The sequence below is a fragment of the Erythrolamprus reginae genome, chromosome 3 (assembly GCF_031021105.1).
Source record: "Erythrolamprus reginae isolate rEryReg1 chromosome 3, rEryReg1.hap1, whole genome shotgun sequence".
NCBI classification, from domain to species: domain Eukaryota; kingdom Metazoa; phylum Chordata; class Lepidosauria; order Squamata; family Dipsadidae; genus Erythrolamprus; species Erythrolamprus reginae.
The window spans coordinates 216,310,559-216,336,786 of record NC_091952.1 but is presented as its reverse complement, the minus strand read 5'-3'; the positions used below and the strand labels follow the sequence as shown (position 1 = coordinate 216,336,786).

Below are 26,228 nucleotides of genomic sequence, written 5' to 3'. Positions count from 1 at the left end.
TATCTCCCTATCTATCTATCCATCCATCCATCCATCAAACCCCCCCCCCCCCCCATTCATTTATCCATCCATTTATCCATCCAGCCAGGTTTGCCTGAAAAGAAAACTGAAACAGTTGCCAGTCCGGGATACGTAACGAAAATTGGGGGGGAGGAACGGGACTTTCACTTAGGCAGCTTCGTCTATCATTGCATTGGAGAGGCAAAGATCAAGCTGTTTCTATTCCGTTCTAAGGCAAGCCTCTGTATCAATGAGGCTTCCTCCCATATGTGCCTCACGCAGCTTCGCAGCCTCGTGTTTCCCCGGGTGGGGGCTTTCTTTCTTTCTTTCTCTTTCTTTCTTTCTTTCTTTCTTTCTCTCTCTCTCTATCTATCTATCTATCCATCCATTATCTCTCTATCTCTCTCTCAGTCTCTCAATCTCTCAATCTATCCATCCATCTATCCACGATCTCTCTATCTCTCTATCTCTCTATCTCTCTATCTCCCTATCTATCCATCCATCCATCCATCCCATCAACCCCCCCCCCCCCACCCATTCATTTATCCATCCATTTATCCATCCAGCCAGGTTTGCCTGAAAAGAAAACTGAAACAGTTGCCAGTCCCGGGATACGTAACGAAAATTGGGGGGGAGGAACGGGACTTTCACTTAGGCAGCTTCGTCTATCATTGCATTGGAGAGGCAAAGATCAAGCTGTTTCTATTCCGTTCTAAGGCAAGCCTCTGTATCAATGAGGCTTCCTCCCATATGTGCCTCACGCAGCTTCGCAGCCTCGTGTTTCCCCGGGTGGGGGCTTTCTTTCTTTCTTTCTTTCTTTCTTTCTTTCTTTCTCTCTCTCTCTCTCTATCTATCTATCCATCCATTATCTCTCTATCTCTCTCTCAGTCTCTCAATCTCTCAATCTATCCATCTACCCATCCATCTATCCACGATCTCTCTATCTCTCTATCTCTCTATCTCTCTATCTATCCATCCATCCATTCATCAACCCACCCACCCACCCACCCACCCATTTATCCATCCATTTATCCATCCAGCCAGGTTTGCCTGAGAAGAAAACTGAAAACAGTTGCCAGTCCGGGATACGTAACGAAAATTGGGGGGGGGGGGGGACGGGACTTTCACTTAGGCAGCTTCGTCTATCATTGCAAACGAGAGGCAGCCCGGCTGCCAAAGACAAAGCTGTTTCTATTCCGTTCTAAGGCAAGCCTCTGGATCAATGAATGGATGGGTGGGTGGGTGAATACATACGGCCAGCTTGCCTCTCCAGCGCTAAAAAGAAAAGTTGCCAGCCAGCGCTGCGAACGACCGAGTCCTGAGCCTCCCGTTCTCTCCTGTTCTCTCCCCCACTGCCCCTTCGCCATCCCTGTGTTCCTAGGAGAAGCTCTGGGGATTGAGACAAGTCAGCCCTTCTGCTCCTCCCCAGCGCTTCTCCGGAACGCTGGGAAGCCTCCCGGCTGTTTTAAAAGGTGACAGCCGGGCTGGGGGGCTTCCCAGCAACCTCCTGAACCCTGAACTTTTGCCGAACTTCCGGGTTCGGGGTTGGGGGGGTGCTGGGAAGCCCCCCAGCCCGGCTGTCACCTTTAAAAACAGCCGGGCGGCTTCCCAGGAGCCTCCGAATGCCGAACCCGGAAGTTCGGGTTTGGCGTTCGTAACATGAAAAAAGTTCGTAAGAAGATGCAATTTTTTTCTCAACCCCGGGTTCGTATCACGAGTTGTTCGTAAGACGAGGGGTTCGTATCTTGAGGTACCACTGTACTATAAACTGTTAGCAGAGCGTGCCAAGGGTTGATTGTGTGCTCTTGGCTTTTAATGGTAGAAGAATAAACAACTTGCTCTCTTTCAATCCCTTTCTCTCCAATGTCTCTGCTTTGCAGTGGAGGTTGGGTGGGAGAAAAAAAGAACACAGGTCAAGCAGAGGGCAAATGGAGTGTTCTGAGGCTCAAAAAGCCAGGATCACATGTGAAGTTCCAGTTAAACTGATTTGTGCCTAGGCACAGGAATCTTTTCAACTAACAGCACTATTTTTTTTTTTTTGCAATAGCTAAGGATCAGTGGAATTCAAGAAGTATTCGATTAATCTGTTTGTGGCTACATAGAGACTCTAGCCTGATTCCTCTTTTGACTCCGCTCCAAGATCTGCCACTCCTAGTCCTATATCACTACTTGTATAGCAATCCCTGTAGCCCATGCTTCTTTAAAGAGTGTTAATTTCAACAATAGGAATTGCCTATCCTTATCATGTTGATTGCCTGGTAGATTTTGGAAGGCAGAGTTTATATAACCTATAGAGCCCAAGCTGTTCTACAATATTAATTGGCAGAAGCATTTTCGTATGTATCAAGAAATTACCTTGTATCAGTGATGGCACTGAGTGCCCAAACCATATGCATGTGTATGTACCAAGCACCAGAAACCATAGTTCCCTCTAAGCTGAGCAGCGAGCAATCGCTCACTTAAAAATCATCATCAACTCAGAGTTTTCCAAACCTGCCAGAAGCCAAGAGGGAAAGAGTGAGAGGAAGGAGAGAGAGAGGAAGAGAGGAAGAGAGAGAAACAGATAGAAAAAAGAGAGGAAGGAAAAGAGAAAGAAAAGAATGGGAGTAAGGAAGAGAGAAAGAAATTCAAAATCTAGTTTGAAACTAGCTCAACTATTTAAGTGCCATTTTGATATTGATAGAGTTGCCCTATTATGAGCTCACTGTTATAGACACACAGTACAGTATTTTATTTTGAAATTCTCTGAGGCAAAACAGGGTGGGTTTTTTATTTGTTTGTTTGTTTGTGTATTTATTTTTTTATTATTTCTGTGCCGCCCAGTCCCGAAGGGGACTGCCGCTCAGACACTATACTTTTCCGCCCCCCCCCCCCCCAAAAAAAAAAATTACAGGGAACACTGCCAGAAACCCTGTTTTCTGGGCCATTTTGGGGTTATTTTCAGGCTGATGTTTAGCTGTTTTTAGACAAAAAAACAGCCTGATAATGGCCCTGAAAACAGCCCCCAAATGGCCCAGTTTTGGGCCAGTTTCAGGCCGTTTTCCGGTGCTCTACCCATGAACACCAGTTGGCCACTACACATGTGAACACCAGAAACCTGAAGAGCATTTGGTAATGACACGCATGCCCACAGAGAGGGCTCTATGTGCCCCCTTAGGTACCCATGCCATACGTTTGCTATCCTGGCCTTGTATGTTGCAGGCACTAAAGGTGTTTCTCTTAAAATAAGACATCCCCTGATAATAAGCCCAATTGAGTGCATGGCTATAAGGCCAAGCGCTTATTTCAGAGTTCAGAACAAATATAAGACAGGGTCTTATTTTCAGGGAAACAAGGTAAAAATAAAGTATATGGATTCCCCACATTGTCCATTTATATACATGCTGTATCTTCATGACTAGTTGTAAATATAAACTTGGGCATTAAAACAGACAATTATGAGGCTATGATAAAATAGTGTTAGATCAATAAATTAAATTTTCTGGCTAACTAATTAGAATCCAGAACAGGATTACAGTTAGTCCTTCCATCATTACACTAATTTACATCAATAAATGATGCAGTCATTAAGTGAAGCATCATATGATTACACAGTTAGCAATAGCAGTTTCGGTACTTCAAATTGTAATCGTTAGGCAAGGGCAGCATTGTTGTTAGGCTAAGATCTCACATTTCTGCCCCAATGTGTTCACCTTCAACTTTAACTCTCTCTCCACCCACCTAGTTTTCCCTATCTCTATCCTTTTGACTGCCCCTGCCAGCCTCAGATGAATGTCTTCATCTTTTTCCTGCTGCTGAAAAGTCATGCTGACCACTTTGGGGAAGACTAGTGAGGATTGGAGAAGGAGACAGTTAAAATTCTGAAGTGCCCTATTGTAGTTTCATTGTAATCCACTTCTGGAGGACTATGTTCTGCAATAAGCAAACAGTTTTGGATCTGCATTTTTACCAAATCTTTACAAGATATTCATTTATTATTGGATTAGTTTTCCTGTATTTTGCTACTTTGATTAAAACTTCTCTTTAATCAGAGTCTCATTAATGATTTGTAAATTTTTGCGTTTAACTTTAAAACTTTCTTCCAGTCCTAAAAGAAGCACTGAAAAACGTAATCGTGAACAAGAGAACAAGTATATAGAAGAGCTTGCAGAGCTGATTTTTGCTAATTTTAATGATATCGACAACTTTAACTTCAAACCTGACAAATGTGCAATCTTGAAAGAAACTGTGAAACAGATTCGTCAAATAAAAGAACAAGGTAGGGAAATGGTTTTAAGCATCTTTGTGTGTGTATGTGTGTTTGTTTGTTTGTCCAAAGCTAGGTTACCTCAGTATTTCCTACTTGAAATTATTAATCTCATGATTATTTTGTTGAAATACATTTTCATCCCGCAGTGTTTAATTCTATAGAAATTGAACTGAATAAAAAGCAATCAGCAGTTTGAATCTACAAAATAATCTTAGAAGATCAGAGTATAGTGATGTCATTGCCACACAAATGTTTTATAACATCTTATACCATTGTACAAGTATCACAGTATTGATATGTCAGTAGTCAGTAGACTAGTAATCAAGATGTCATAATACCCTGTTATAAATCACCGTTGTAAAAAATATTCTTCATTTAGAATGAGGGGACAGATCTTGAAATATTTCATAAGCTTAAACATAGAAAATTAATATGTTCCATTAACATATTATGAATGCTAATATTCTTAAATTATTTTTTACCGTCGAATGTCTTGAGCTACAGTGGACCTGAAAACCTTTGTTCAAAACTCTTGTAACAGAAACTGAAATTTATTGCAGATTTATCTGTTTAGTGTTCAATTCGAAGGAGTTTCCCAGAAGGATTAGAAATAGATATGTACAACTTAGATGTGATTCAAAAATATCTACAGTATGAAGTACAAAAAGAATATATACACAGAAACAATATTATTTGACAATATGTATGTATGGGTGAAAGAGAGAGGGGGAAAGGAAAGAGGGAATCTGCATAGCTATTGATGGTTAAAAAAAGGCTAACACAAGTCTAGGCAATAAGAAGATAATAAAAGTTATAAAAGTTAGTGTTGGGTCCTAGATGCCTTATTGACCTCTTAAAATCTGTTATAGCTAATTTCTTAAATCATTCAGGGCTTTATAATAAAATTTTAATAAAATATTTCGGTATAAAAATGTTCATTTTTTTTGGTGAAAATTGTGATTTAAAATATAAAATGTAAAATAACCTGTTAGGTTAAATATTTAGGGTAAATATGAATTTAACAGAATAACAGAGTTGGAAGAGACCTTGGAGGTCTTCTAGTCCCGACCCCCTGCCCAGGCAGGAAATCCTATATCATTTCAGACAAATGCTTAAGTAATCTCTTCTTTAAAACCTTCAGTGTTGGAGCACCTGCAACATCTAGAGGCATGTTTTTCAACTTCAGAATACTGAGATGCCTTATATTCATTGTTGAAACTTTGCTTGCTCACAAAGCACTCTAAACCACTGTAGCAACCAAATTTGCCAGGATACGGAAAAACTATAGGATTAATCCTTAAATTAACTTAAATGGTAGAAATAATTGAGTGAAAATGAAATCTCAGTACATATTAAAATAGATGCATTCATTCTGAGGGAAGTTCAAGAGGGGGCAGTCTCTTACTTACTAAAGCTCTAATCCAGTGTTTCCCAACCTTGGCAACTTGGAGATATCTGGACTTCAACTCCCAGAATTCCTCAGCCAGCATCTGCTGGCTGGGGAATTCTGGGAGTTGAAGTCCAAATATCTCCAAGTTGCCAAGGTTGGGAAACACTGCTCTAAGCTGCCAGGGACCAAGCCAGCAATGCTTTGGATTGGGGTGGTTGTCACCTAACAGTTGGTGAAATTCAGTTAACGATGGCAACAGGGAATGTTGGGATTGGTGTCACTCAGAAATGTGGTCACATGACATCACACTTTATAGCTGCATCACTTTGCAACAGAAATTTTGGTATCAATTAGTATTATAATTAAGGGCTACTATATATTAATTGAGAAGTAAACATAGTAAGCAAGTATTAGAAAGTTCAGGTTGATCTATATCAAAGAAACTCAGTGAATGAGTTAAAGTCACATATTTTTAGCCCAATTACAATGTTGCTGGGGAAAATAAAAAAATAGATTTGCAAATAACCCATGGTGGATTCCTGGAAAATAAAACATTTTGTAAATCTAAAAATTCATAATGAAAACACAGTGGCCTGTATTACTAACAATGAATTTCAGAAGATGAATGCTTTGTACATAATATACCATATTTTTTGGACTATAAGATGCACTGAATTATAACACACGCCTAGATTTACAAGAGGAAAAGAAGAAAAAATGTGCGCGTTTTCACTCTCCCTAGCCCCCAGAAGGCACTCTGCAGGCCAAAAACGGGCAAGTAGCACTGTAACACGGGGCACTGTAGAATGTGTCTGGGGACCTGGGAGGGTGAAAACGCAATGGGCAGAGGGCTTGAAAGCCCAAAAATGGGCTTGTTTTTGAAAAAAATGACACGTGGAGCATACACCTAGGGAGGGCAAAAAAACAAAGCACGGAGGATTCGGGAGGCCAAAAATGACTTAGTCCATAAGTCGCACCTAAATTTTTACCCACTTTTGGGGGGGGGGATGTGCATCTTATACTCTGAAAAATACAGTATCTTCTCAGATTCTTTATATAGATAAAGGTATGTCTGCTTTATCAATAGTATTTTCCTATAATTTTATTTACTGTATTGAAGAAACATTGTCAACTGTATAATACTAGGGTGGAGAAATGTCATATAGTATCAGGGATGCTTAAGTATATCCTTCATTTAAGAAGGGATCTCTATCATTCTTCCAGTAGATGACAGATTTATTTATTTATGTTGAAATATTAACTAAATAGATATTTGAAATAGTAAGTTGTATTTATAGTTATATTCATTTAGAGTGAGATGTCTAAAATAAATCAGAATTAAATTCATTAATTACTTTAAATATACATCAAATATTGTTACTTTGGATCCAGTTCAATAAGAGTGCAGTATAATCTGACATTGGTGGCAGTTAGCAGATTAGCAGTTCATTATATTAAAGATTGGTTATTATACTTGGTTTAATTTATATTTAAAATCATCCCCTCCCTGTGATTATGAAGACCACAAGAAAAGTGATTCATTTAAAAAAGTCATTATCTGTTACAGCTGCAATAAGTGTTTCTTGGAACTATTTTTTATTTTTCACAGTCACTGTTTCTAGGATATAAATTGGATAGACTTTTTTCAAATTGGATGTTCTTTTTCAAAGATTTTTCCCATTTCCTTTTCTGTGGGCGGGAATGGATACTCAAATATCCATTAATACATGGTTATATTAGTCTGGTTATTTATTTTATTGTTTACAAGCCATTGTTTCCCTATTTAAAATACTTTATAATTTTTGAGATATTTCTGACCAGATTAAATTTGATTTCCATTCAGTAAGGATTTGACAGTAGGATGAATTATCATTTTATATGTCCCTTTGTTCTTTAAAAACATGCACATTCATTTAAATATAAATTATCTATGCCATACCTACCCAAAACAACCAACAGAATAAAATATAAAAATAAATTTTATCAATATATTTTGTAATAAGCAGATATTACAACCATTCATTTAGTGACCATTTGAAATTACAACAGAACTGAAAAAAATATGTTATGACCTTTTTTCACAATTATAACTGTTTCAGCATCCCCATGATCACATGATCAAAATTTGAATATTTGGCAATTGATTCATGTATATGACAGTTGCAGTGTCCCAGGATTACCTTTGGGGACCTCCTGACAACACAAAGTCAATGGGGAAACCAGATTTACTTAAACAACTGTGTTACTAAGTTAACAATTGCATCGACTCATTTAACAACTATGGCAAGATTCACTTAACTAATGTCTCACTTAGCACAGACAGTTTGGGCTGAGGTGTGGAGATGAATCAAGGACTTTGAATTTCAAATTCAGAAATACAAACCGAAATGTCTATAAAAATATAATATATTCAGGCAACATAAAAGTAAATTTAGAACCACAACAATAACAACATCAGTGAATCTGTACACAAACCATAAAAATACAGTGGTACCTCTACTTAAGAATGCCTCTACTCTAAGAACTTTTCTAGATAAGAAACGGATGTTCAAGATTTTTTTGGCTCTTCTTAAGAACCATTTTCTACTTAAGAACCCAAGCCTGGAAAAATTTCCCAGGAAATTTGAGAGTGGCACGAAGGCTTGGCCAGTATCCTGCCATTCCCCCCTTTAATCCCGGCCATCTCGGGCTTTTCTGGGCTGCCAGAGGAGCCTTTCAGTGGCTCTTAAGGAGGCTTTGGCAGTCCAGAGCGAACGAAGCATTTTCCTTTCTTTGGGCACTTGGAGAGGGAATAAACCTCTGCCAGCGCCCAAACAAAAGAAATGCTCCCTTCGCTCTGGACACTGAGGAGTCATCACAGCGAAGGAAAGGCGCCGGCTACAAACAGAGTGAATGAGAGGAGGGGTGAGCCCTTCAGCATGGGAAGGAAGAGGCAGCAGGTAGTAGCAGCAGCAACCAGTGTATGGGAGGCAGCCTCGTGCTAGGTGTATTGGAGGCGCGTGCTCCTCCTTGCCGCCTCAGAGTCCTTCTTTTTTAAAAAAAGCTTTAAAGTTTTGGATTTTTTTGATTCCCTTCACCTCACCTTCTTCCTTCGGCAGCGACCTTCCTCCTCCTCCCACCCAAATTCCGAGCTTTTATTTCTTTCCTAATGGGTTTGCACGCATTCTTTGCTTTTACATTGATTCCTATGGGAAAAAATTCTTCTACTTAAGAACGTTTCTACTTAAGAACCTAGTCACGGAACAAATTAAGTCTTAAGTAGAAGTACCACTGTACTCATTAAAAGCTAGTCAAAATTCATTCAACCTTTTTGAATATGCCAAGAGAATAGGAATCCCTACTCACTGGCTTATTTTAAAAATTAGTTAGACTACTGGGAACTTCCGACAAAGCCATGTTAAATTTTTGGTCATACTTGTATGAACTTTGTCCCAAAGAAATTCTGGCCTGAAGAATGGCTCCTTCGTTACTGTAATAACGGGATGACTTTGTTATTAGACATTACTTCAGATTTTGAAGAGATATATACATAGTCCATGAAACATGTCCACAATTGCTGACTGATTGCTGAAGCTCTGATTACCTCAACTCTGTTAAAGATTGGCTGCTTTGATATCATGCGATGAGAAGAGCAAGCTAATGTCCTGCACTTAGGGAAGAGCTCAGGAAGTGAGATGGTGATTCAAAACTGGCAGTATGGGCCAGGTTTCACATTCCGATGTGCAAGGTGTTTTCTGGAAATGCTTGTTTCTAACTGCCAAATAAATGTATGGGCATACCATATAGTTTTTTAAGTGTTTCCTTCTTTAAAATAGTAGAAAACTATGTACAGTGATACCTCATCTTACAAACGCCTCATCATACAAACTTTTCGAGATACAAACCTGGGGTTTAAGACTTTTTTGCCTCTTCTTACAAACTATTTTCACCTTAGAAACCCACCGCCCGCCGCTGGGATGTCCCACCTCCAGACTTCCATTGCCAGCAAAGCACCCGTTTTTGCGGCTGCTGGGATTCCCTTGAGGCTCCCCTCCATGGGAAACCCCACCTCCGGACTTCCGTGTTTTGTGATGTTACAGGAAAATCCCAGCAGGGGAATCCAGCAGTGCAAAACGGGTGCTTCACTGGCAACGGAAGTCCGGAGGTGGGGTTTCCCAGCAAGTGGAGCCTCAGCGAAATCACAGAATCATAAAAACACAGAGGTCCGGAGGTGGGGTTTCGAGGACTTCGGTGTTTTTGTGATGCTGCAATTTCACTGAGGCTCCCCTCGCTGGGAAACCCCACCTCCGGACTTCCATTGCCAACGAAGCGCTCGTTTTTGCGATGCTGGGATTCCTATGCTGGGATTCCTCTGCAGCATCACAAAAACACAGAAGTCTGGAAGTGGGGTTTCCCATGGAGGGGAGCCTCAGGGGAATCCCAGCAGTGCAAAAACGGGCACTTCTGCTGGCAAAAGGGGTGAATTTTGGGCTTGCATGCATTAATCGCTTTTCCATTGATTCCTATGGGAAACATTGTTTCGTCTTACAAACTTTTCACCTTAAGAACCTTGTCCCAGAACCAATTAAGTTTGTAAGACAAGGTATCACTGTATTTTCTTTTATCAAAAATGAGCAGTGTGGTTGGAAGGATATCTTCAGGCTGGAAATAAAAGGGGAACCTCATGCACCTTAGGGAAGCAAATTGTCTGTTTAATTCAAATATGGCCATAGTTGTTAATATACTATATGTTGTATATTTGTATAGTGTAATATGCCTTTGCATAAAGGACATCCTACCTAGGTACTTGTCCAGCAAGAAATGTTATTCCCTTTAAGAAGTTGAGGATGAAATTAATTCTACATATTTGTATTTGTTTATTTGTGTTCTAGTTTAACACTATCATGAGCCCTTGTGGCGCAGTGGATAGGATGCAGAATTGCAGGCTATCTCTGCCCAAAGCCAGGAGTTTGATCCTGACTGGCTCAAGGTTGACTCTGCCTTCCATCCTTCCGAGGTTGGTAAAGTGAGTACCCAGATTGTTGGGAGCAATATGCTGGCTGTAAACAGCTTAGAGAGTGAGGGAACCACTGTGGGGCATTATGTACAGTAAATCTGAGTGCTACTTCTATCGCTATGAGAAAAGGAAGTGTAATTGTGCACAAAATGCATAAACATACATATAAGAATTAAAATATAATACAAAAATTGAAGCTAGTAATTTAATCTAATACAAAGATTCCTGTCATCAGAACACTTTATCATCTTCAGAAAAACTCAATTTCACTTTTTTCATAAGGCCTTCAGTGATGGATCTAATTTAGCATCCTGGGGAAAACTGTTCTGTAATCTATCTGCCATTATGGAGTAATGGCTCCTCTTGGTCACAACCCCTCTAATTTCATAGTAAACCACTTAATTTGCAAGCAGTGTAGGTATCATTTAGGTAATGCAAAACCACAATTTCTATTTCAGCAGTAGTAGAATGAAATGTTCCTGTTGGTATGTTCAGTTAGATTGTAAGTGTGAAATTGCAAGTGATTTTGCTAATACAGCTAGATTGTATAATCAGGAGACTGGTTGTTATTGTAGTTACTTGAAAGGTGTTTTGTCTTTTTTGACCTTAGTTAGAAATAACTATAGGATTCAAGATAAATGTAATCTTCTTTCCACTTTTTTATAGATCTGTTGTTTTCTTGCCTAACAACTTAATGCATTTTAAGTTCATGTGTGATATAGTTAACAGTTAATGCTAAAACTATAATGCATGCATATAAATGTGCATATATTTAAAAACTATTTTAAAAATAATTTTGTTTTATGGTATTTTTGCTAGTATATAATAATTGCTATCATTTCTGTGACATTAAAAAATATCTCGTACTTGAGTTCTGCAGGAGGTGAGAAATATAGAGAGAGTACATATTATTGTTTTATTCAATATTATTAACAAGAATTTCAGTACATAAGTATTTGGCCTAGGGGATCTAAAAGATAATATGGTTTATTCACTTCTTTATGAACTAAAATGCAACCAAAAGATAAATCCATTTGAGTAAATCCATGCAAGGTGAGTAATATAATGTTTTAATTTCTGACAGTTTTTGTAATATTTTGTAAATTTGTAAAAAAAGATATTTTGTAATATCTTTTGCAGAAGAGACGGAGTAACGACTCGGACACCAGAGCTGGATTTAAACTTGGGTCATTTTTATTATAATAAATTTGCATAATTTATTAATTAAATTAGCATGAATTAGCATAAATTTGCATAAATCAACATACTCAACTATGACCCGGAAACAGTGGACCTGCAGGGTCAAACAAACACTTCCGGGGCGGAAATGACGTAAAAGGTCAACATTCCTGGGCAACTAAGGGCGTAGTCGATGCTGGTCCAGGTGAGGGACCTCTCCCTCACCTGAGACCCTGCCATGCACTCGCATGAGGGGGGTCCCGCCGGCTCACCCCTACCCTGGGACTTCAATAGCGGGACCCAAAGACAGGTTCCCCCCAAGTGCGCAGGTAGCACCCACCATGGTCTTGGAGAGAACCTGTCAATCATCCCCAAAGATGCCCAAGGGAGAACGCGCAGTTGCTGAACCACCACCCAGATTTCCGCCCCTAACCTGCCTACCCAATGACTAGAGGTAAGCCAATTAACCTAATTAAATGCAAGCACCCCCTAACCGCACATCCATCTTCCCAGTGTGGAATGGGCGAAAAAACAGCCCGGCCTAATGGGCGAGGCTGCAAAAAATTCCCATTCGGCCCCCGAAGGCGACCCACCAGGCACACTGCAAAATAGGGAAGGGCGGGTGGGTGTCTGCTCTTCATCCAGGTCTGGGGCGAAAAGGCTTTCTTCCCGGCCTGCTGCCCTTAAATAGGGCCAGCAGGCCCCGCCCGGACCCAACGTCATGCCCACCACGTGGGCAAAGCATTCTCGGCCGAAATCTCGCCTCGCGAGATTTCGGCCGAAAACAAGATGGCGGCCGCCATCGGAAGGGTCCGAGTCTGCCCGGCCCTTCCGCAAAAGCGCCGTGGGGCCGGTAAGTCAGCCGGCGATATTGCAGAAGAGACGGAGTAACGACTCGGACACCAGAGCTGGATTTAAACTTGGGTCATTTTTATTATAATAAATTTGCATAATTTATTAATTAAATTAGCATGAATTAGCATAAATTTGCATAAATCAACATACTCAACTATGACCCGGAAACAGTGGACCTGCAGGGTCAAACAAACACTTCCGGGGCGGAAATGACGTAAAAGGTCAACATTCCTGGGCAACTAAGGGCGTAGTCGATGCTGGTCCAGGTGAGGGACCTCTCCCTCACCTGAGACCCTGCCATGCACTCGCATGAGGGGGGTCCCGCCGGCTCACCCCTACCCTGGGACTTCAATAGCGGGACCCAAAGACAGGTTCCCCCCAAGTGCGCAGGTAGCACCCACCATGGTCTTGGAGAGAACCTGTCAATCATCCCCAAAGATGCCCAAGGGAGAACGCGCAGTTGCTGAACCACCACCCAGATTTCCGCCCCTAACCTGCCACGGAGCGGGGGTCAGATCTCTATCTTGGCCCCCCGACTCCCCCCTCTACCTGCGCCAGCTCACGCAGAGACCGCTGCAGGTCCTGTAAGAAAATGGCGTTCCCCTGTTCTGACAGGTGAACGCCATCGGCCCGGTAAAGCCACGGCCGATCTACGGTGATGAGGGGATGGGCCACTACCACCCCACCTAATTCTTTGACTGTTTTTCCCACGGCCTTATTCACCCTACGCCTGACCCGGTGTATGGCCCTAAGGGAAATGGCGTCCCTCCAAACGATCCTTGGGAGGATCTCTGACCACACCACTTGCGTGGTGGGCCATACCGTGCGAAGCCACCGCAGGTCTTCGCGCGCCTGGACGATCAACGGTAGACCGCCAAGCAGGCACAGGTCATTGCCACCGAGGTGCAAGACCAGCCATCTGGGTGCGGCTATGGGTTGCCGACCACCCAGTCCCATCTGGGCGCGACCCTGGGTAGCCGCCCGCCCAGCAGCACCGGGTACCGCCCTGAGATGCTGAGTACCCAGCAACGTCGGTAGGAGCCCCTCCCACCGCATACCCCTCCGGCCCATCCAAACAACATTGACCCACCGTCCCAACGACAGCTGGGTCCCAATGGCGCTTCTGGCTGCTGAGCGGCCGGCCCAGAAGACCATGCTGTGGCCACACAGCAGCGCCGTCGGTTTCTGCCTGGACTGGGAACCTGGAAGAGGACACACACAGAGAGGTTACCTAGCCTAAACCCTGCCCGGAATCCTCAGCGGGCCTAACATAACCCAAATATGCCACTGACCGCCAGCGGCCGATCTCCTGAATCCGTTGGGCCGGGAAACCGGAAAGTGCAGCGCTAGTGGCGGCGCCGATACGGAACGAATGCGTTCCGTAACCGGCGGGATCCATGCCTACCTGAGACATTGCCTTAGACACTATCGCCCAGAATTGATACCGTGTCAGGGGGGTGCCATCCTGGTGTACAAAAAGGTACCCACGCCCTGACCCCCGCAAGTCACAAAAACGCAGCAAAGCAGCCACCGGACAAACAGACTGATCGGTGGCTGCGCTAAGTTCAAGTCTAACCCCTCTGTGTAACTGATCTGTCTTGGAGCGTCTCACCAAAAGGGAGACACCCCCTTGTCTAAAGGTCAGATCAGCGAGCTGGAAAGCGCGGAGCGACAAGTCAGACTGCGAGGAGGCCATTGCCTCGCTGACCCTGAGGGCCCCAAAAAACATAACGCACGTCGCTGCCCTAAAAAGACGGGCCTCGTACAGAGAGGCACACAGACTGTCAAATGTTTGATTAATCAAAGACAGCTGCTGCACTGTCAGGGCCTGACGAGTGTCAGAAGGGAACCCCTGTCGCTCCCGCACCCAGCCTTCCAGCATCCTCCGGATGCGAAAATCACCGGAAAAATCTCTAAACCCCCCCGCCTTGGACAGAAAGGCGAGGCCGGCTAACCTAGACCTGATAGTCCTGACTGAAAGGCCATGCCCCTTCAGCAGGACACAGAATTCAGCTAGGTGTTCAACAGGGACAGGCCAGCTATGGGGGTAACCCCTACCCTGCCTGAAATCCCCAAACTCCTTACCTGCCCGCTGGTAAGCTCGCAGAGTGCCAGGAGCTACAGATAAGGCGATCGCCCTGGAGGCCTCGTCCCTCCAGCTCTCGGGAGCCCGCCCAGGCTCCACAGGTGGGCTGGAAACACCTCTGGCGACTCTCGGGCCCACGGGGCCAGGGTCCGAAACCTGGACAACTGACCACGGGACAAGGCGTCAGCCACCCCGTTATCTAGCCCCGGGACGTGCCTAGCCAAAAACAAGGCGTTCAGAGACAAGGACCTGTGCACAAAATGGCGGACAAGCCGCATTACCCTGTCACTCCTTGAGGACAGGGCATTCACAACATGGACAACCGCTAGATTGTCACACCAAAAATGCACAGTCTTGTCCCTAAACTGCTCTCCCCAGAGCTCTAAGGCCACTATCAAGGGGAAAAGCTCCAAAAAGGTCAAGTCCTTAACCAAGGAACAGGCACTCCATTCCGGAGGCCATGCCGACCAGCACCACTGGTCACCTAACACTACCCCGAAACCGCAAGTCCCTGCAGCGTCGGAACACAGCTGCAGCTCCGCTTCCAAAAGAAGCTCCTGCCGCCAAAAAGACAACCCGTTAAAATGGTCCAAAAACTCCCGCCACACGCAGAGGTCAGCCCTGACCCCAGCGCATAAGCGGGTACGATGGTGGGGCAAACGTAGCCCCTTCATCGCGTCATACAACCGACGAGAAAAAGCCCTGCCAGGCACCACTACCCGACAGGCGAAATTAAGGATCCCGGCCAACTCCTGGAGCTGCCGAAGAGTAACCTTCCTGCAGCCCAGGACCGCCTCAAGCTTACTCCTAATTTTAATCAACTTGTCCAGGGGCAATCTGGAAGATTGCTCCTCTGAATCCAATTCAATACCGAGGAAGGTAATCTTGGTGGCAGGGCCTTCGGTCTTCTCGGGGGCTAAAGGCACCCCCAATTGAGCACAAAGGGCTTCGAAGTCCCGCATCAAAGCAAAGCATTGCTCCGATTGCGCAGGCCCGGCCATCAAGAAATCATCAAGGTAATGAACGACCGAACCCAGGCCACTACGCCTCCTGAGCACCCACTCCAGGAAGGTACTAAAGCTCTCAAAAAGAGAGCAGGAAACAGAACAGCCCATAGGCAATGCCCTGTCCACATAAAACCCACCTTCGAAATGGAAGCCCAGAAGCTCGAAGTCGCCTGGGTGAATGGGGAGGAGCCGAAATGCCGACTTAATGTCGCATTTACCCATAAGGGCTCCCACCCCACACTCCCTAACCATGGCCACGGCCGCATCAAAGGATGCGTACCGGACCGAACAAAGCTCGTCAGGAATGAAGTCATTCACTGACTCCCCTTTTGGAAAAGACAAATGGTGAATCAACCGAAATTCACCACTCGCCTTTTTGGGGACCACCCCCAGGGGGGACACTCTAAGATTCGAAAAGGGCGGCTCCGGGAAAGGCCCAAGGACCCTGCCCTCAGCGACCTCCTTTCGAATCTTAGCCCTCACAATGTCCTCATGTCCGACAACCGACCTGAGGTTGTCCGACATGAAGGCCTTCCTAACACCCACATAAGGGATCCTGAATCCCTCGGAGAAGCCCCTCAAGAGCAGCTCGGCTCTCGGGCGAGGGTGGTAGTCGACCAACCAACCCTCGAGCACAGACACATTAATTGGGCTGGGCCCCTTTTCCCCCAGCTGGTGGGGGAGGTTTTCCTGGACCCCCGCCCTTCTTCTCCGCCCCTTTCTTGGGGCGGGGACAGACTGAAGCTGCATGGGACCCCCCACAATTCCCGCAGGCATGCTTGTACTTGCAAAAGGGACGAAAACACGCCCCCTTTGCAGCAAACTCATGACAAGCGGGCGAGGCCCCCTTGCCAGCCACACCAGGAGTCGCCTTGGCCGGTGAAGCCGCGCCAGGCTCCTCCTCCATGAAGTGCCCACTATCCGTACGCTCACACCCTTCCTTTCCAGACATATGCGTGGCCCGGAACCACAGGTCCGGAACCACCATATCCCATGGCAAGTTAGGCTCTACCGCCATCCTCATACGGAAACCCTTATCATAATGGCGCCATATGGTGCCCTTATATTCGAAGTGGGCCCTAGCAATCAAATCTATATACTTAAACATGGCAGAGGCCATAGCCGGCTGCCTTTGAATCACCACAGACCCATAAGTAAGAAAAGCATACAGCCAGGAGCTGAAGCATTTCGTTACTTTGGTCTTCTTCGTTTTCTCCCCCGGGACAATCTCTTTCTCCTGCTTGGGAACCTCTCGGTTCAAAAGCGAAAAAAGATCGACGTATTCTCCCCGCCATATAGCCTCCTTGACCGAAGGGTGAAGGTGGCATCCTAGAGGGGTGGACGGCAGCCCGCACGGGATAGCCCCTGCTTTAATACAAGCGAACGGGTCCCATACCGAGTTGGCCGCCACACCAAAAACTCCCGCACCGTGGGGGTAGGGCAAGACGGGGAGCGGGGGCATGACAGCAGGGGCCGGGGGAACCCACCCCCCTGCCCCAGGCACCGCAGGTATCCCCGTAGGACCCGTCCCGGGCAGCGGAGCAGGGCCGGCCGCCGGCGGCCCCGAAGGAGGAACCGGCTGTGCCCATACCTGCCCGCAGGTGCCGGTGGAGGACCCCAAAAAACTGGACCCGCTCCCAACCCCCGCCGGGGGAAAACCCGGGGTGGGGGAAGGAAGAAAGGACAGCGGTGTAGTGTGTGGTGCAGCCTCACCTGCCCCGTACGGGGTTGATGACATCCACGGGGGGCCCATTGTTGCAGGGCCCGGAAAAGGCGCCATCGGCCCTGCCGGGGCCTGTCGTCCAACCGGAGCCATCTGCCCAGCCTGGGCCGCCGCAGGATCTCTCCCCAACGCCGCAGGAACTTGATCGAGGGACCCTCCGGGGCCCGCACCGCTTCTCCACTGCTCGAGCTCGTCGAGCCTCTCCAACACCCTGGCCCAAGACATTGCAGGAGAAAGAACAGGTTGAGGGGCAGGAGGCAACGAAACCACCCCCCTTGCTCGGGGACCACCCCCGTAGGCCCCTCCCTACTGGCCCGAGCCCGGGCAGAAGGCCTAAGGGCCCTTCTGGGACGCGCAGCCGGCGGAGCCGTAGGGGCAGTGGCAGGCCTCTTTTTTGGAGCCATCCCAACTCTTAATTCCAGTATGCAGGGAGCAACCTAAACTACCTGGATTGAACTCCCCACCGTCTGGTGGCAAGCAAAGGTCCCCCACCCCTGGGCCCTGCCTGGAGCCAAGTACTGGAAGGGGGAGAAGCCCTTGTCACCCCCAGGCCCCTTCCCTTAGGCGCTAAAGAGAAAGCCTCCCTTCACAGGTAGGCCTTAAAGGCCTGAAATCCGGCCTCCCACCAGCCCAAGACCGGGGACCCAGCAGCCAAACGCCCCCACCACGCCCTCCTCCCGGCCGGGAGGAGGTTACCAGTCCCCCTCGGGCCCGAGGGGGATCCTTGACAGAAAGCTCCACGAGTCCTGAGGATTGAAGCCTCAAACGACGATTCGTTGAAGAGTAGCAACTTTTCGCTCCCTCGGTCGGCCACAAAATGGCGGCCGCGACACGAGGGCAACCTAAAATGGTGTCCGAGCAGCACTCAGCCGAGTGTCTGCTCTTCATCCAGGTCCGGGGCGAAAAGGCTTTCTTCCCGGCCTGCTGCCCTTAAATAGGGCCAGCAGGCCCCGCCCGGACCCAACGTCATGCCCACCACGTGGGCAAAGCATTCTTGGCCGAAATCTCGCCTCGCGAGATTTCGGCCGAAAACAAGATGGCGGCCACCATCGGAAGGGTCCGAGTCTGCCCGGCCCTTCCGCAAAAGCGCCGTGGGGCCGGTAAGTCAGCCGGCGATATTCTCAGAATGATCTGCTCATTGTCCATAACTTCAGTATATGTAATTGAATGAGCCTTCCACCTTGACTTCGGATCATGAATGAATGAGCAAATTTGTATACCTGTGAGTAGATACAGTGAATTTCTGATAGATAGATCGGTAGGTAGGTAGATAGATAGACAGACAGACAGACAGAGAGAGATTGATTGATTGATTGATTGATTGATTGATTGATTGATTGATTGATTGCAGTGTACAGAACAATGATTTGAAACTTGTTAGTTAATAGCTATAGTTAATAATAATTGTCAACTAATTCTTAGGAAGACTTTTTCATATATATATGAAAATATATATTATATAATATAGTATATAATATCATTTTAGCTCATGTGTATGGTTTCTCATCAAGAGTGGTCTCATTACACTAAGTTCACTCAGTTCACTCAATGACATATATCTCTTGTCAAGAAAGCCTACTTTCTTGAGTGAGATGATTGATTGATTGATTGATTGATTGATTGATTGATTGATTGATTGGACTTCTATGCCGCCCCTCTCCATGGACATGGTAATCCTAACACAACCTCACATTATTTCTCTAGCTCCAACTTTTACTTTACACTAAATTTTCAGATGTTGAGTAAGATAACTTAATTACCTAATAATCTATGCAAAGAAATGTCTACTGGGATGTCCCAGACTCAATATAGGTAGATTAAAATTGAATTAGATAAATCATCCAGCATTAATACCAGTAACAGAACAATTTTCAGGGTGTGACTTTTTCACAGGTATTATACTAACATAAAATATACTATATGCACATACATTTGCACATTGATTAATAGGATTGTCAAGATTGGACAGGATTTTGCTCCCCATTTATCTTTAAGATTATCTTTAAAATTAGCTATGTAACACCAATCCAGAGAAGAAAAATAGTAGATAGGCATTTTAAGAACCAGAAGTTATAGGATTTAAGACAATGATAGTGAACCTTTATTCCCAGGGTGCCAAAAGAGCGTATGCGTGTGCTATCACGCATGTGTGGTGCCAACACCCATAATTCAATATCTGGGGAGGGCAAAAACAGTTCCCCCCCCCCTGGAGGTCCTCGGGAGGCAGGAAACTGCCTGTTTCCCAACTTTTGGTGGGCTCAGTAGGCTCGTGTTTCACCCTTCCCAGGCTTCAAATGCTTATCTTATATACAGGGGAGAGTAAAAACGCCCCCCATCCCCCCCCAGAGACTCCCTGAAAGCCAAAAATGCCCTCCCAGAGCCTCTGTGTGAGCCAAAAATAAGCATGTTGGAGCTGAGCTAGGGCAATGGCTCGTGTGCCGGCAGATATGGCTCCGCATACAACTTGGGGCACCCGTGCCATAGGTTCTCCATCACTGATCTAAGTTATCTGCCAGTAATGGTTTCTGGCAATGGCTTTTACTGATGTCTACAGAAGCAGAAATTGCCTGTTCTCCTAAAAGGCAACAGATTGAAGTTAAACAATAAGGGAAGAATAAATAAGGCTGAAAATTGAATAAGGATGCAATTGGACTCCTTGATTTTTGAGGGTTTGCTCAGTGTGAAGTAAATTTTAGCAACAAATATGTTTCTAATGACAGTCCCAGTGGTTCTCGGTTGCATAGGCAATTGCCATACTTGAAGGTATTATCTATGAGATCGTTTACTGAATAATAGAATATGTCATGAATTCTGTTCGATGTGTTTCCATTTTTTAATTTTAGTTGTTTCTGCCACGTACTGTATGTTACTTGAATTTGCAGGAGAGACGGAGTAACGACACGGACACAAGAGCTGGATTTAAAACTGGGTCATTTTATTAAAATAAATTTGCATAATTTATTTAATTAAATTAGCATAATTAACATAACTAACTATGACCCAAACAATGGACCTGCAGGGTCAAACAATTGCTTCCGGGGTGGAAAATGACATCAGATAAACTTCCTGGGCAACTTATGGGCGTAGCTCCATGCTAGTCCAGGTGAGGGACCCCTCCCTCACCTGAGACCCTGCCATGCACTTGCATGTGGGAGGTCCCGCCGGCTAACCCCTAACAGGGGACTTAAAGGTGCGGGACCCAAAGACAGGTTCCCCCCAACTGCTCAGGTCGCTTCCACCACAAGCTTGGAGAGAACCTGTCAATCATCCTCAAAGATGCCCAATAGAGAACACGCAGTTGCTAAACCACCACCCAATTTTCTGCCCCTAACCTGCCACGGAGCGGGGGTCAGATCTCTATCTTGGCCCCCCGACTCCCCCCTCTAACTGCACCAGCTCGCGCAGAGACCTCTGCAGGTCCTGTAAGAAAATGGTGATCCCCTGACCTGACAGGTGAACACCGTCGGCACGGTAAAGCCACGGCCGATCTACAGTGATGAGGGGATGGGCCACTACAACCCAACCTAACTACCTGACTGCCGTACCCAGGGCCTGAAGTAGCTCCCCGCTAACCGGTGAATGGCCCTAAGGGAAATGGCGACCCACAAATGATCCCCGGGAGGATCGAAGACCACACCACTCGCATGGTGGGCCAACCCGTGCGAAGCCACCGCGGCCTTCGCGAGCCTGGCCGATCAATGACAGACCTCCAAGCAGGCCCAGGTCATAGCCATCGAGGGGCAAGACCAGCCACCTGGGCGCAGCAATGGGATGCCGCCCTCCCAGTACAACCTGGGCGCAGCAATGGGATGCTGCCCTCCCAGTACCACCTGGGCGCAGCAATGGGATGCTGCCCTCCCAGGACCACCTGGGCGCAGCAATAGGATGCCGCCCTCCCAGTACCACCTGGGCGCAGCAATGGGATGCCCCCCTCCCAGCACCACCTGGGGGCAGCAATGGGATGCCGCCCTCCCAGCACCACCTGGGCGCAGCATTGGGATGCCGCCATCCCAGCCATAGCGGTAGAACACCCTTCCCACCGCACACCCCTTCTCCCCAGCCAGACAACAAAGACCCAGCCGCCAACGACGGCAGGGTCCCCCCATCGGTACTTTGTTGCTGAGTGGTCGGGAACGCTCTATGACCCCAAAGCAACACCGTCGGTCGTGTCCTGGCGGGATTAAATAGAAGAGGACCAAAGGGGAACCTGGCCTAAGATCGTACCCTGGACCCTCAGCCGTACCCTAAAACAGGCCGTTGACCGCCAGCGGTCGACTTCCCCGAATCCTCCGTATCGAGAAACACCGATACCGCGCTAGTGGCAGCGCCGATACGGAACCAGGGTTCCCTAACCGGCGGGATCCATACTTGGCCTGGCCAAACCCTGGACACGAGAACCCAGCTAGACTAAAGCGATGAAATGAAAGGCACGGAGCAACTCGTCCACCTGCGATACGGCCCTGGCCTTGCTAGCCCATAGGGCCCCACAAAACCTGACACAAACCACTGCCCTAAAAAGACGGGCCTCGTACAGAGAGGCACACAGACTATCCAAAGCCTGACTAATCAGCGACAGCTGCTGCACCGTCAGGGCCCGGCGAGCATCGGAGGAGACTCCTAGCCCAGCCCGCCCACATCTTCCGAATGCGGAAGTCACCAGAAAAATCAGTAAACCCCCCCCCCCGCATTATACAGAAAGGCGAGGCCGGCTAACCTGGACCCAATAGTCCTAACTGAAAGGCCACGCTGCCTAAGCTGGACGCAAAATATGGCCAGGTATACAACTGGGGCAGGCCAACTATAGGGGTAAACCTTATCCCGCCTGAAATCCCCAAACTCTTTACCTGCCTGCTGCTAAGCCCCCAGAGTGCCAAGCACCCCTGAGAGGGCCATAGCCCCGCAGGCCTCTACTCTCCACTGCCCGGGAGCCCACCCAGACTCCAAAGGTGGTAGGGAAAAGCCTCAGGTGACGCACGTGCCCACGGGGCCAGGGTCCGAAACCTGGACAACTGACCACGGGACAAGGCGTCAGCAATCCCGTTATCTAACCCGGGGACATGTCTGGCCAAAAACAACGCATTTAGGGACAGAGACCTGTGCACAAAATGGCGGACAAGCCGCATGACCCTGTCACTCTTAGAGGACAGGGCGTTCACAACATGGACAACCGCCAGGTTGTCACACCAAAAGTGCAAAGACTTGTCCCTGAACTGCTCTCCCCAGAGCTCTAAGGCCATTGCCAAGGGAAAGAGCTCTAAAAAGGTCAAATCCTTAACCAGAGGGGAGGCTCTCCATTCCGGAGGCCAAGCAGACCAGCACCACTGGTCACCTAACACAACCCCAAAGCCACAAGTCCCCGCAGCATCCGAACACAACTGCAACTCAGCTTCCAAAAGAAGCTCGTGCCTCCAAAATGACAACCCATTAAAACACTCTAAAAAGTCCCGCCATACGCAGAGGTCAGCCCTGACCCCGGCGCATAAGCGGGTACGATGATGGGGCAAACGTAGCCCCTTCATCGCACTATACAACCTCCGGGGAAAAGCCCGTCCAGGCACCACGACCCGACAGGCAAAATTCAAAATCCCCGCTAACTCCTGCAGCTGCCTAAGAGTGACCCTCCTGCAGCCCAACACAAGATCAAGCTTAGCCCGGATCTTGACTAACTTATCTAGGGGCAATCTAGAAGATTGCTCCTCTGAGTCCAATTCAATACCAAGGAAGGTAATCTTGGTGGCCGGGCCCTCGGTCTTCTCCGGGGCTAGAGACACCCCCAACTGAGCACAAAGGGCTTCGAAGTCCTGCATCAGAGCAAAACATTGCTCTGAAAGCGCAGGCCCCGCCATCAAGAAATCATCAAGGTAGTGAACGACCGAACCCAGACCACTGCTCCTCCTGAGCGCCCATTCCAAGAAGGTGCTAAAGCTCTCGAAAAGAGAGCATGAGACAGAGCAACCCATAGGTAAAGCCCTGGCTACATAGAAACCACCCTCAAAGTGGAAGCCCAAGAGCTCGAAGTCGTCTGGGTGAATGGGGAGGAGCCGGAATGCAGACTTAATGTCGCATTTACCCATTAGGACTCCGACCCCACACTTCCTAACCATGGCCACGGCCGCATCAAAGGATGCGTACCGGACTGAACAAAGTTCATCAGGAATGAAGTCATTCACTGACTCCCCTTTTGGAAAAGACAAGTGGTGAATCAACCTAAATTCACCACTCGCCTTTTTGGGGACCACCCCTAATGGTGACACCCTAAGATTCGGGAAGGGCAGCTCCGGGAAAGGCCCGAGGACCCTGCCCTCGGCCACCTCCTTCCGAATCTTTTCCCTAACGATGTCTTCATGTCCCACAACCGATCTAAGGTTGTCGGACATGAAGGCTTTCCTAACCCCCATATAAGGGATCCTAAATCCCCTGGAAAAACCTAACAAGAGAGCGGACGCTCTCGATTGAGGGTGGTAGTCCTTCAACCAACCCTCGAGTGCCTTAAGATTAATTGGGCTGGGCCCCTTTTCCCCCAGCAGGTGGGGCTGACTTTGCTGAGCCCTCTCCCTCCTTGTCTGTTCCCTTCTTGGGACGGGGGTACACAGAAGCGGCGTGGGAACCCCCGCAGTTCCCATCTGCATGCCTGTACTTACAAAAGGGACAAAAACAAGCCCCTTTACAGCAAATTCATGACATACGGGGAAGGCAACCTTCCCCGCACCCCCCGTGGCAGCCTTGGCAGGGGCGGAAGCTGTGGGCTCCTCCTCCATGAAGTGCCCACTATCCGTCCTGTCACACCCCTCCTTCCCAGACATGTAAGTCGCCTGGAACCAAAGGTCTGGCACCACTACATCCCAGGGCAAGGTCGGGTCAAAGGCTAGCCGCATTCTAAACCCTTTGTCGTAGTGCCGCCAGATGGTACCTTTATACTCAAAGTGGGCCCGGGCAATGAGGTCAGCATATTTAATCAAAGCCGTGGCCATGGCCGGCTGCCTCTGAATAACCACCGTGGCATAGGTCAGGAAAGCGTACAGCCAAGAGCTGAAACACTTGCTGACCTTGGTTTTATTGGGTTTTCCCCCTGGCACTGCATCTTTGTCCTGATTGGGGACCTCCCAGTTCAAAATGGAAAATAAATCAACATATTCCCCCTTCCATATCGCCTCCTTCACCGAAGGGTAAAGGTGGAACCCCAGAGGAGTGGCCGGTAAACCGGATGGGATCACCCCCGTTTTTAAACTGGCGAACGGGTCCCACACCGTGGTGGCCCCCATTCCTAACACCCCCATCCCCACCGGGTAAGACAACACCAGAGGCGGGGGCATTACGGCAGGCGCCAGTGGGTTCCAACCCCCCACCCCTGGCATCCCAGGCCCCGGCGGAAAAGCCGCCCCAGGGATCTGCGCCACCGCCGCAAGAGCTGGCGGGGGCCAAACCTGGCCACAGGTGCCTAAGGGAGACCCCATGAAACCAGCCCCACTCCCAAAGCCCGGCAGTACAAAGGCCTGTCCAGGCACCGGGAGAAAAGAAGTGGAAGGTGTGTGTGGTGCCACCTCACCTGCCCCATAAGGGGTCGAAGACATCCAGGGTGGCCCCGGCCTCCCAGGGCCAGGCAACGCCGCCATCAGCCCAGGCTGGGCCACCTGCCCGGACTGGGCCGCCGCTGCCTCGGGGTCCCGTCCCAGGGCAGCCTCCAGCCGCTCGAGGACCCTGGCCCAGGAAAGAGAGGGAGACAAATCCTGAGCCACAGGAGGCACAAGTCCCACTCCCCCTACCGGGGCGCCCGCAGGGGCCGCTTCCTGGGCAACCCGAACCCGGGCAGAAGGCCTCAAAGCATGCCCAGGCCGAACCCCCGGTTGGGCCGTGGGGGCCCGGGCCTGCTTCTTCTTTGGGGCCATTCCTAAATATGCTCCCAGTTATCAATAAACGAAGAACTTATGCTAAAGGACAAGAAGCAAAGTCCTTATAATATTAAATATTAACAAATAAAATATATGTGAAATAATAAACCTTTTATCTTTATTTTATTATTTGTGTGAAGTGTTCTTGTTTAAACTGAGAGGCCGGTGCCAGAAGGCCCCAGCCCCTAACAGAGGGCAGCGACCGGCCCCAGGCCCAAACCGGCATAGGGGCATGCTGAATGCCCACCTCAAGGCCAAACTGCCCCCTGTGTATAAAGGGGTTAACCCCCCTGCGATCCTGGGGAGGCCCAACACAGACTCCCCCCTCCCCCGCAAGCAGTAGCCACGCTCCCGCGGGGGCGATGGAAGATCCTCCCCCCGGTCCCGGGGGGCCCTAACAATGACCCTCCAAAAGCGGCGAGGCTCCTAGTGAGGCCCCTCCGCTGCTACTGCCTTTTTGCCGACTGCAGCTCCACGAGCCTCCGATGAGGCTCGACAAAATGGCGTCTGCCACGAGGCACACAAGATCGCGCCAGAAGAGCAGACACCCAGCCGAGTGTCTGCTTTCACCAGCTGTCCGGGCGAAAAGGCTGAGCCGGGGCCTGCACACCCTTTTATAGGGCTCGCAGGCCCCGCCCGGACAGCATCACGATCGGGCCATTCTGGCCCGATCCTCGGCCGAAATCTCGTGCAATCTCGCGAGACTTCGGCCGAAAAACATGGCGGCTACGCCGTGTGTCCAGCGTCTTCCCGGCCCCTGCCTGCAAAAGGCGCCCGCGGGTAAGTCCGCCGGCGCTATTCTTCTTAAATTGTTACTTACTTACTTACTTAGTCCTAATTAGATGCATTTTAAA

General features: G+C 48.0%; 1 protein-coding gene across 8 annotated transcripts in view; it reads left to right on the top strand.

The window, feature by feature from the left end:
- Positions 1-26,228, top strand: part of NCOA2 (nuclear receptor coactivator 2) — a 175,700-nt gene that overhangs the window by 91,323 nt on the left and 58,149 nt on the right. For all 8 annotated transcript variants that reach the window (XM_070747910.1, XM_070747916.1, XM_070747914.1 and 5 more), the window contains exon 4: positions 4,086-4,258. In XM_070747910.1, the coding sequence (XP_070604011.1) occupies positions 4,086-4,258 (173 nt within the window). The remainder of the gene's footprint in view (positions 1-4,085; positions 4,259-26,228) is intronic.